The sequence below is a fragment of the Eptatretus burgeri genome, chromosome 2 (genome assembly GCF_056783735.1).
Source record: "Eptatretus burgeri isolate ZD-2024b chromosome 2, Ebu_testis_v1, whole genome shotgun sequence".
In the NCBI taxonomy this organism is placed as follows: domain Eukaryota; kingdom Metazoa; phylum Chordata; class Myxini; order Myxiniformes; family Myxinidae; genus Eptatretus; species Eptatretus burgeri.
This window is the reverse complement of record NC_140962.1, coordinates 27,999,846-28,012,097: the sequence shown is the minus strand read 5'-3', so window position 1 is coordinate 28,012,097 and position 12,252 is coordinate 27,999,846. Positions and strand designations below refer to the sequence as shown.

Genomic DNA, 12,252 nt, shown 5'->3' with positions numbered 1-12,252 from the left:
TCTGAGAAGATCCTTAATTGAGCTGTCGGAACAAAACTGAGAACAAGAAAACGTATGTAACCTGAATTATGGGGATAAAACACACTCGCTCTCTCGCTCTCTCGCTCTCTCGCTCTCTCGCTCTCTCGCTCTCTCGCTCTCTCGCTCTCTCTCTCTCTCGCTCTCTCTCTCTCTCTCTCTCTCTCTCTCTCTCTCTCTCTCTCTCTCTCTCTCTCTCTCTCTCTCTCTCTCTCTCTCTCTCTCTCTCTCTCTCTCTCTCTCTCTCTCTCTCTCTCTCTCTCTCTCTCTCGCTCTCTCTCTCTCTCTCTCTCTCTCCCCCCTCGCTCTCTGTCTCACGCTCCCTCACTCCCTTGCTCTCTCTCACTCACTTGCCCTCTCTCCCTCGCTCTCTCACACTCCCTCGCTCTCTCTCACACTCCCTCGCTCTCTCTCACACTCCCTCGCTCTCTCTCTCGCTCCCTCTCTCTCTCTCTCACACTCCCTCGCTCCCTCTCTCTCTCACACTCCCTCGCTCTCTCACACTCCCTCGCTCCCTCGCTCTCTCACACTCCCTCGCTCCCTCTCTTTCTCACACTCCCTCGCTTCCTCTCTCTCTCACACTCCCTCGCGCCCTCTCTCTCTCTCACACTCCCTCGCTCCCTCTCTCTCTCAGACTCCCTCGCTCCCTCTCTCTCACACTCCCTCGCTCCTCTTTCTCACACTCCCTCGCTCCCTCTCTCTCTCACTCCCTCGCTCCCTCTCTTTCTCACACTCCCTCGCTTCCTCTCTCTCTCACACTCCCTCGCTCCCTCTCTCTCTCACACTCCCTCGCTCTCTCTCTCACACTCCCTCGCTCTGTCTCACACGCACTCGCTCTCTCTCATACTCCCTGGCTCTCTCTCTCTCTCACACTTCCTCGCTCTCTCTCTCACACTCCCTCGCTCTCTCTCTCTCACACTCCCTCGCTCTCTCGCTCTCTCTGACACTCCCTCGCTCTCTCGCTCTCTCTCTCTCTCTCTCTCTCTCTGGCACTCTCTCTCTCTCTCTGTCCCACTCTCTCTCTCTCTGTCTCTCTCTCTCTCTCTCTCAGACACACTCTCTCTCTCTCTGTCTCTCTCTCTCTCTCTCTCTCTCTCTCTCTCTCTCTCTCTCTCTCTCTCTCTCTCTCTCTCTCTCTTCTCTCTCTCTCTCTCACACACACTCCCTCACACTCTCTCGCTCTCCCTCGCTTGCTCTCTCTCGCTCTCTCTCACACTCTCTGGCTCTCACACTCTCTGGCTCTCACACTCTCTGGCTCTCACACTCTCTGGCTCTCACACTCTCTGGCTCTCACACTCTCTGGCTCTCACTCTCCCTCGCTCTCTCTCGCACTCTCGCGCTCTCTCGTGCGCTCTCTCGTGCGCTCTCTCGTGCGCTCTCTCGTGCGCTCTCTCTCGCGCTCTCTCTCGCGCTCTCTCTCGTGCGCTCTCTCTCGCGCTCTCTCTCGCGCTCTCTCTCGCGCTCTCTCTCGCGCTCTCTCTCGCGCTCTCTCTCTCTCTTCTCTCTCTTCTCTCTCTCTCACACACACACACACTCTCTCGCTCTTCCTCGCTCTCTCGCACTCGCTCTCTCGCACTCGCTCTCGCTCTCTCGCTCTCTGCTTTCTCACACTCTCACTCTCTCACACGCTCTCTCTCCCTCTCTCTCATGTTCTCTCGCTCTCACTCTCTCTCTCTCTCTCTCTCTTGCTCTCTTGCTCTCTTGCTCTCTTGCTCTCTTTCGCTCTCTCTCGCTCTCTCTCTCTCGCTCTCTCTCTCTCGCTCTCTCTCTCTCGCTCTCTTTCGCTCTCTCTCTCTCGCTCTCTTTTGCTCTCTCTCGCTCTCTCGCTCTCTCGCTCTCACACTCACTCTCTCCCTCTCTCTCAAACACACACTCTCTCTTTCTCTCTCACTCTTTCTCTCACTCTCTCTCGCTCTCACACTCTCGCTCTCTCTCTCTCTCTCTCTCTCTCTCTTGCTCTCTCTCTCTCTTGCTCTCTCTCTTGCTCTCTCTCACCCTCACACTTTCTCTCTCACTCGCACTTTCGCTCTCTCACTCCCATCGCTCTCTCGCTCTCTCTCTCTCTCTCACACTCCCTCGCTCTCTCTCTCTCTCTCTCTCTCTCTCACACTCCCTCGCTCTCTCTCTCACACTCCCTCTCCCTCGCTCGCTCTCTCTCGCACTCTCACACTCTCTCGCACTCTCGCACTCTCACACTCTCACACTCTCTCGCACTCTCACACTCTCTCGCACTCTCACACTCCCTCGCTCACGCTCTCTCTCACACTCTCTCACTCTCTCTCTCTCACTCTCTCGCACACTCTCTCTCACGCTCTCTCGCGCTCTCTCTCGCTCTCACACTTCCTCGCTCTCTCTCGCACTCTCACACTCCCTCTCTCTCTCTCTCTCTCTCTCTCTCTCTCTCTCTCTCTCTCTCTCTCTCTCTCACTCCCTCACACTCTCTCGCTTTCTCTCGCTCTACCTCGCTCTCGCTCGCTCTCTCTCGCTCTCCCTCGCTCTCTCGCTCTCCCTCGCTCTCTCGCTCTCCCTCGCACGCTCTCTCGCACGCTCTCTCGCACGCTCCCTCTCTCACTCTCACACTCGCTCTCTCCCTCTCTCTCATACACACACTCTCTCTCTCTCTCATTCTTTCTTTCACTCTTTCTCTCACTCTCTCTCGCTCTCGCTGTCTCACTCTCTGCTCTCTCTCTCTCACGCTCTCTCTCTCACGCTCTCTCTCTCACGCTCTCTCTCACACGCTCTCTCTCACACGCTCTCTCTCACACGCTCTCTCTCACACGCTCTCTCTCTCACACTCTCTCTCTCTCTCTCTCTCTCTCGCCCTCTCTCCCTCTCTCCCTCTCTCGCTCTCACACTCTCTCTCCCTCTCTCTCATACACTCTCTCTCATACACTCTCTCTCATACACTCTCTCTCATACACTCTCTCTCATACACTCTCTCTCATACACTCTCTCTCATACACTCTCTCTCACACTCTCTCACACACTCGCTCTCACACACTCGCTCTCACACACTCGCTCTCACACACTCGCTCTCACACACTCGCTCTCACACACTCGCTCTCACACACTCGCTCTCACACACTCGCTCTCACACACTCGCTCTCACACACTCGCTCTCACACACTCGCTCTCACACACTCGCTCTCACACACTCGCTCTCACACACTCGCTCTCACACACTCGCTCTCACACACTCGCTCTCACACACTCGCTCTCACACTCTCGCTCTCACACTCTCGCTCTCACACTCTCGCTCTCAAACTCTCGCTCTCACACTCTCGCTCTCACACTCTCGCTCTCACACTCTCGCTCTCACACTCTCGCTCTCACACTCTCGCTCTCACACTCTCGCTCTCACACTCTCGCTCTCACACTCTCGCTCTCACACTCTCGCTCTCACACTCTCGCTCTCACACTCTCGCTCTCACACTCTCGCTCTCACACTCTCGCTCTCACACTCTCGCTCTCACACTCTCGCTCTCACACTCTCGCTCTCACACTCTCGCTCTCACACTCTCGCTCTCTCTCTCTCTCTCTCTAACACACACACACACACACACACACACACACACACACACACACGATTGCAAAACTCTGTATCCCACTGCATGGGCGAACCAGAAATTTTTCCATTGGCAACCTTCCTTACATTTTTACTTCATCTTTAATGGTTCGAGATTGTAAATCTTGATGTATCTTTTTAAATACCAAAAATGAGTTTTGTGAGAATGGAGAGTCCCCCCACCCCTTTGTTTGCCAAGAGATCAGTGTGGCAAATAAAGCTACAGCACATGACAAACTGCACCAAAGAACCTACATATGTTTATGATCTTTTATTTTATTATGATCAGCCATCAGTCTCAAAAGGAGGAATTAAATGCCTTACAGACAGTGCATCAACAGGTTATACAAAAGCAATAAAAGTGATTTTAAGCACACAAGCCTCTTGAAATAATGCTTTCTCGGGGCTGACAAAATAGTTTAAAGGTTGCGCACTCGCTCTTTGAGCTATCAAATCTGAGCCTGGTTCCCGACCCAACTATAAATTCTCATCTGCATTTATTTATTCATTTTTTGCATGATGACTTTGATTCTCATCTTCAACTTTTTACATGACGCACGCACACACACACGCACACACACACACGCACACACACGCACACACACACGCACACACACACACACACACACACACACACACACACACACACACACACACACACACACACACACACACACTTTGAGACCTGGGAGGACTCCGTTCCATCTTCTGAAACCTGCATATGGAGATGACGACAAACTACACACACATACGCGAGGCAACACTGGACTGTTAGATGACACAAACACAGCCACTGAATTTGGGAAAGTGCCGTTACTTCCCAGGGTACTTTGTGTACCAGTGACATCACAACAATGGTGCCGCTTTTCTCACCACACTTGAAACCAGTCGGGCATTTCCTAAGGAGGAATTTTATCCTCCCTATGGATGCCAACCAATGGGGGATTGTCCTTGCTCTTAAACTTTTAAATATTGAATGTCAAGCAAGGATGCAGCACGTCCCATTTTTGTAGTCTTTGGTATGACTCTGTCGTGGTTTGAACCGCAAACCTCCCAGACTTGGAGTGGGTTTTCTATCCATTACACCGATACCATGCAAGGTGTTGCATCAGAGTCCACCTCCCACTGGATTGGGATGTTAACCTGATTGACCTGTCAAATAGCATTCACTGGTGGACGTTAAAAAAGAAAAATTCCACGACGTAGCTATTAAAATAGGTCATTGCATGCCACCTTCATGACATGTTCGCACATGACCATATACAAAATGTTGCAGTGCTACCTCTGTTATTGGCTGCCAAAGGCAGTCAACTTAGTGAGTGGCCTGGAAATAACTCCATTTTGCAATTTTGCAATGAAAATAACTCCATTCATGTCATGGTTTCAATGCATTTCCTGATTGTAGCGCTTTAACAAATCATGTATTCCTCACCGTTATACATTTTCAGGGTGTTTACTGGGTTCCCCTGTTAACATTAAGCTCAAAACATGTCCTTAACCTCCCTATCATTATAATTGTACGATCGATTACAGAATCATCAGAAATGAATTGCATTATACAAGGGTGCTCTAAGAGTGGTTACTAAACCTTTCAGTTCCTAAGATTTTAACTTCATGGATTTCACTTTCTTGGCTTAATGTATGAACACTTTTTTTTTTAAACTAGAAGGGTACTCGGCAGAGTGTGTACCTCCGTCACGTAATGCCTGATCCATGAGGACATATCGGGTCCATTACATTTTTGAAATATCATTCTGTATATTGTTTTTGGCCCGATCTCTCATTGGTGAAGAATCACTTTAATAATTAAAACATTCTCGTATCCAGATCTGGATTCGGATCTTCACCAAAATCAAATAAATTCATCCTTGCGACACACCCAATGTGTCCACCAAGTTCCGTCCGAATCCGTCCACAACTTTTTGAGATATCGTGTTACATATAGTTTTTGGCCCGATCTCTCAATGGTGAAGAATAATTAAAAAATTTCTAGTCGTCAGATCCGGATCCAGATCTTCACCAAAATCTAATCAGTTCATCCTTGTCACACACCCAACCTGCCCACAAAAACATCCGGATCCGTCCACAACTTTTTGAGATATCCTGTGCATAAACAAACAAACAAACAAACAGAAAGGGGTGAAAACATAACCTGCTTCATCTTCGGTGGCGGAGGTAATAACATTAACAATGCTTTATATCTGGGCCAAACTGTTGCTTTATCATATCGTTGATCTGTAGTGTCAAAGAGGTACATGTCCTTTATTATAAATAATTGTGATGTTATGTGGTATTTTCTGGTAATTGATGTTTAATCCTGGAATGTTTGTACCCCTCTCCCTTACTTTCTCCCTCCCCCCCTCCCCAAATTCAACTAAACACCTTTAATTTCCTTGATCTGTGCATAGCTGTTCTTTAAATTTTGCGTGGTAACTTTCACGCAATAGATAAACACGACCTTTATCTTTGATCAAATTTTCATTTCACCTGTAACATGGAACGATGATCCATGATGACCAAAATCTCTTTGCATCAATACCAAACACAATCATTGGTTTGACCTTATTTGGCTTCAACATCAGCAAATGATTGTGATGGAAATGCTTTGCCTCTAACAGATGTAGATGTTATGGAAAACAAAGTGAACTGAGTGCTGAATTTTGCTTTGTAGCGTTGTTCCAGCAGAGAGAGAGAACCCAGAGGGGGCAGAGACATCAGGTGTGGGTAGCCCTCCCACTTACGCTGCAAGGTGAGCTGTTCGTGTTTTCCATAAGCGATCTGTTAACACCACCAGATTATTCGAGCAACTTTGTGACTTTGAAAGGCAACGTTTTATTGAAAGATGAATAATATTCTACTTTTGAAGCAGCAGGTTCACAGTTTTGCACCAAAGGACTGAAATTTGACTCCATTGTTTACAGGTAACCTGTCCTGGTGTTTATGTAGAGGTAGGCCAACTGTTTGAACTGGTGTAGCTTGGTTTCATCTTCCTTCATTGTTTAAAGCTTGTGGCACGCCTTGTACAAATATCACATCCATTGATGGTTAGACCTGACTGTCAAAGAAGTACATTGGGTGACTGCAGGGGAGGTACATTGGGAGGCAGCTCAACCTATCGAATGCAGTCGGCGGAGTAAATGTGAAGATTTAATCGGCACAGTCAAAGCAATAAAGGATTTCTCATGTGACAACCCATTTTCCTTTTTTTTTAAATCCATTTTTAACCAGCTCTCTCTTCAGCAAGAATCTTTAAGCAGCTGCAATTATTCCGCAACTTGAATTGTACACTACTCGACTCGACTCGTATGGTGCACTTACCCACATTAAGCTACGTGTCCGCATGAAAACGCTGAATCGTTTATTTCTTTTCATAACCATTTGAACTTCATAATAACATCTTGGCCTCCCTGAGCCAAGTTATATTGATGTTATTGAAGGTTGCATGTTTCATCCCAAGGTTGCTGAGAAATAATGCATCACATTATCTTCTAAAGTAATCTTTACGTCTGTGAGTGTAATTTTATTTTCTCCTCTTGTTTCACTTATTCCACCCAGCATGTCACACCCCAGCACAAGGCTATGGTGTTTGTTGTGCACATGCAGAAGAGGAAGGAAGTTAAGACTGGGCAGGAAGACTATCAAGGATGGAAACGCAAAGATAATGTTACCGTAAAGTACAAGGAGACGGTGAAAGCAACGTATAAATAACTTGGTGAGGAAACCACGGGCTTTGAGAGAGCACAGGGAGATGTTTCGTGGTATTGGTTTTTGAAATTATTTTTTGGTATGCAGTGTAAAGCAAGGCTCGTGGAAGAGTTTGAACGCATCAGGACACAACAGAACGGAAGGAGCAGCAGCAAGAGGGGGAAATGCCAACAGCAGGGCCGAGGGACAAAATAGACGGAGACTGACAAACAAGGGATGCAGGCATGAATGGGGGTAGGGGAGAATGCAAGGGGTGTTTGGACAAGATGGACACATAAGCAAACTCTCAGGAAGTATAAACCAGAAATTTGGGGGTGGAGGGGGTGGTTTAACGGGGGTAAAAAAAAAATTTTGATGGGGGATGATCTGAGATGGTGGTGAATATCTTCAGTCTTGAAGAGCTGCAGGAAAGAATGATATTGAAGAAAATGTTGAAATTTGTTCCATAGGTGGGATAAAAGAGGAGTAAATGAGTGGATGTGTGAGTAGTGATTCTGGATTTGGGGAGTTTCACCAGAAGGGTATTGGTGGACCGCGCATGCCCTGCAGAAACCTGGGGCAGAGAGTTCAAGACCAGAAAGGAGGCGATAGAAGACCGAGATTCCACAGACCTTTCTGTGATGGGAAAATGATAGGCCCATAGACAGCTTCAGCATGGAAACTTCCAATGATCTGGAAGGCTTTGGTTTCCACAGTGCCAAGCTGAGTAAGGTGTGAGGCACGGGAGCCAGCCCAGACTCTCTTGAAAGCTCGAGATATGTCGAGAGAAACGGCTCTGATCTCATATCTGACATTGAGAGCCTCCATCCATTGTTGGAAAGGTAGAAGCAGCATGTTCAAGGCAGAGTGACCTGGTCTCAATCCAAATTGGTAATCAGAGATGAGGTTGATGGAGGAAAGGAATGATTTCATATCAACTGCGATGATGGATTTCATGACCTTGCTGATGGTAAGCTGATAGGTCTGGAGTTGAGGGGATCGGGTTTGATGATGTTGGCTGATTTCCAAGCAGATGGAAGGTCCTCTAGGCCAAATTACGAGGTGAAAAGACCAGAAAGACGATGTGCAAGAACAGCAGAGCAGGATTTTAGGACACGTGAGCTGATGCCGTCCGGTCTAAGTTGCAGAAACAGAGTCGATGGTTTGCCAGAAACTTCTCCATCTTCTCAGGTGCAAAAGACACAAAGTATGGAAGAACACAAAATCTGTGTGGAAGAATATCAGGAAAGAATCAAATGTCAAGGAATAGAAATCATGTGTGGTGGATGAAGGATGTAGTGAAGGCAGTTGGTGAGAATGAGGTTTGGAAGGAGCTATAGGATACCAAGGATAGAGGAGGTCAACCGGATGCAAGATTACTGCACTTTTACGAGCAGAAGAAGAAAGAAGCAAAGAGCTGTGAATAAGGCCTGGGATGATATGGAAATGGATGCGTACACCAAATGAGACTAGGATGATGGTGGGAAGAAGATTATCGATAAATTTACCCAATACTGGAATGAGGTTGGCAGGGTTGTGAAATTGGGGGGGGGGGGGAGGAGGGGGTATGGTAGGAAGTTCGTGACAGAAAGGGAGGCAATATATTGGAAGGGTATTTCAAAGAGCTGTTGATCCAGGGCGGAAGCAATGATGAGCTAGAGCAACCGAGCTATGTCGAGGGGAATATGGAAGTAGTGGAGATTATGGAGGACGACGTGTGCACACCAATGAAGAAGGAGAGGGAGAACCGGGAATTGATGAAATACATGCGGAGATGCTAATTGTTGGAGGAGGAGTTGGAGTCAGGCTGTTAAGTCCTTTTTTTTCTCCCCTCTGGGCTGGTGCTCCTGCCTCCCACCATTCTCGGCTTCACGCTGTCGAAACCAGGGCATTTAGGATCATCGGCATCTCCCGCAATGAAGCTGAGTCTTTGGGCCTCTCACTCAATCACCGCAGGTTGGTCGGTGGTCTTTCTGTCTTCTACGATCTCCTCTCCAGCCTTGCCCCCCCCTGCTCTCTCTGCGATTTGTCCCCACCACATTTCCACAGGGCGCTCAAGGTCCGCCAACATCCCCCTTCTGGTAAAACTACCAAAATCACGAATCACTGCTCACCTTCACTCTTTCATTCCTCTTTTTCCCCGCCTTTGGAATAAACTGCCTCACTCTATTCTTTCCCATTCTTCCCTCCAGGCTTTCAAAACAGCTGTTCACCACCACCTCTTATCATCCCCCATCCAAATCCTTGATCTTTTCTACCCCCGATAATCCACCAAAGCCCACTTCCTTCAATTCCCCTGCTTTCCTTCCTGAAAGTCCCTGTAATGTCCATCTTGTCTTCCCCATGTTCCCCATCCCATCCCTCTCCCTTCCACAGATCTCCTAATGTGTCTGTTCCCCACTGTTTTGTCCCTCCCACTCCTGCCCCTCTTGTCTCATGCCCCTTTGCTGTGCGTTGTGTGTTCGCTCTCATACGAGCCTCGATTGGTATACAAAAAAAAGTGTATATATAAGAGATGGTAAGATTCCGGAGGACTGGCGGACCAATCTAATTGTTTCAATGTAGAAGAGGAAGGCACAGGTACAAGATCTGGGAAGGTACCGAGACATTTCACTTCTAAATCATGTCATGAAGTGACGAGAGAGGATTATGGATGGGAGGATAAGGAAAAGGATGGAGCAAGAGATAGGCAAAGAACAACAGGGGTTGAGAAAAGGTCGATGGGTGACATATGGGATGTTGATGTGGAGAAGAGGTTGGAGATACAAGGTGAATGGTATTATGGTTTGTGGACCTTCAAAAAGCTTACGACACACTTCCAAGAGAGATGGTGAAGACAACGCTGAGATTAATGGGAGTGCTAGAAGCATAAGTTGGTTGGTGGAAGGTACTTATGAGGGAACAAAGGCCTGCGATTTGGTTGGTCAGGAGTTGTCAGAAGAGTTCAGCGTGAACATCAGATTGAGGCAGGGAAGTGCATTCATTCCACTACTGTTTGTTGTGGAGTGGAGCTCGTGAGCAGGAGGGTCAGCAAGGGAGGCATTCTGAGGAAGATATGTATACAATGTAGTTATTGTGGCAGAGAGTGGGGAAAATACTGGAGGAGTGGAAGGATGACTCGATCGAGACGCATTGATTGAGGATGAGTCTGGAGAAGACTGAGGTAATGTGGGTCGGACTGCAGAGCAAGGAACTGAACATCAGTTTAGAGAAGAAGAGCATCTGGCAGGGAAACGGATTTTTTTTGAGTATCTCAGTGGAATGATGACCGAGAATGGTAGGTTGGAGGCAGAGGTGCTAAGTAGGATGCAGATGGGTGCATGTGCGTGGAGGAAAGTGGAGGTAAAACCGCATAATCCACGGCGATGCTCACCATAACAGTCAGGAGGTGTGTCTGATGTATAAATGACTAATGTGTGTGGTCATCATTGGTTGGATATTTATGGGTGTGCCATCCTGATGGGGGAAAATAAGCCCGAAATCCGGATCGGTGGTTCCGGTTGATGTTTCAGTGATGATCACCATTTGATCTTTTGACTGCCGAGGCCTCTGTGTTGGAGTCGACGCTTTGGTGTGGACTATGCCCAATGGGGATCGGTGGAGTGCTCGTCACACTCCACGTTTTGATATATATATATATATATATATATATGTATATATATATATATATGTATATATATATATATATATATATATATATATATATATGTATATATATATATATATGTATATATATATATATATGTATATATATATACACACAGTCATGCACCGCTTAACGACGTTCCGGGCAACGACGGATTGCATATACGACGGGTCTGCCAGCTCTGAAAAAAAAAATAAAAAACATGGAGCTGAAAAATTCCTATCGCCGAGTGGTTGCCTCGTATAAAAATAGCACATACAATTATGTACACTCTACAGAACATAATACCTCATAATGATAATAAACAACGACAGTGTGGCCCTGTTACAATGCCATCGTTGAGGTCCATAAAATGTTATCGCTAAAAAAACAGGATCGTGCTCAATCGGGATTCAAGGAAATCGGCTTCAAACTGAACCAATGTTTGCACGTTTACCTTTGAGCAAGTAAATTACCTTTGAATTGAAGAATTCCATGAATAAATCGTTGTTGTTCGTCAATTAAAACACAAATTTAAATTTCGTGAAGCTTTTTATGTTGTTAAAACAATCGCACTGTTCCGAAAATATATCACAATTGACAGGTGCTCGTTTATTCATTTGTAAATTATAACATCGATGCAATGATTACGGATTTATAAAATCCAAACGCTATTTATTCATCTTTCTATAATCGATGCGAGAGGAGGTTGTAAGCTGCTGCTAACAACACTGATGGCCGTCATGAACTGCACAAAGGTAAAACTAACGTGTCTTCTGTCTCTTGGATGTGTGTTACAATTGCCGACAGTATTCAGGACAGTAACATGCTGTACAGGTTTGTATCCGAGGAGCAATAGGCTACACCATATAGCTTAGGTGTCTAGGTTTGTGTAAGTACGATGTTCGAAAACGAAAATGAAAAAAAGAATTGATGTTCGCACAACGACGACGTCGCTTAACGACGCGTTTCTCAGAACGTAACCCGTCGTTAAGTGGCACATGACTGTATATATATATATATATATATATGTATATGTATATGTATATGTATATATATATGTATATGTATATGTATGTATATGTATATATATATATATATATATATAGTTACGTTTGAGGGGGGGTATGCATTCAAAGGGTAATTAGGATATTTAATTAGGTATGCCATGCTGTTCGAGTTTACCAGAATCTCGATGTAATAAGTAGCAATTCAGTGGTGATAAGTTGTCTAGTAAATGTTCATTTCTTCAAGGGGGAAATGATAATTGTCACATAATTAGATAGGGACATGGGATAGGGTAAGTGTGTCTGCGTAAACCCCTTTTGGTATTCTCTGGAGACTGGCCGTGACGTCACAG

The 12,252-nt window shown here is 46.4% G+C and overlaps 1 protein-coding gene across 2 annotated transcripts in view; it reads left to right on the top strand.

Annotated features, from left to right (window-relative positions):
- Positions 1-12,252, top strand: part of LOC147031672 (E3 ubiquitin-protein ligase CBL-B-B-like) — a 132,538-nt gene that overhangs the window by 86,010 nt on the left and 34,276 nt on the right. For both annotated transcript variants that reach the window (XM_085852111.1, XM_085852120.1), the window contains one exon: positions 6,255-6,332. In XM_085852111.1, the coding sequence (XP_085708237.1) occupies positions 6,255-6,332 (78 nt within the window). The remainder of the gene's footprint in view (positions 1-6,254; positions 6,333-12,252) is intronic.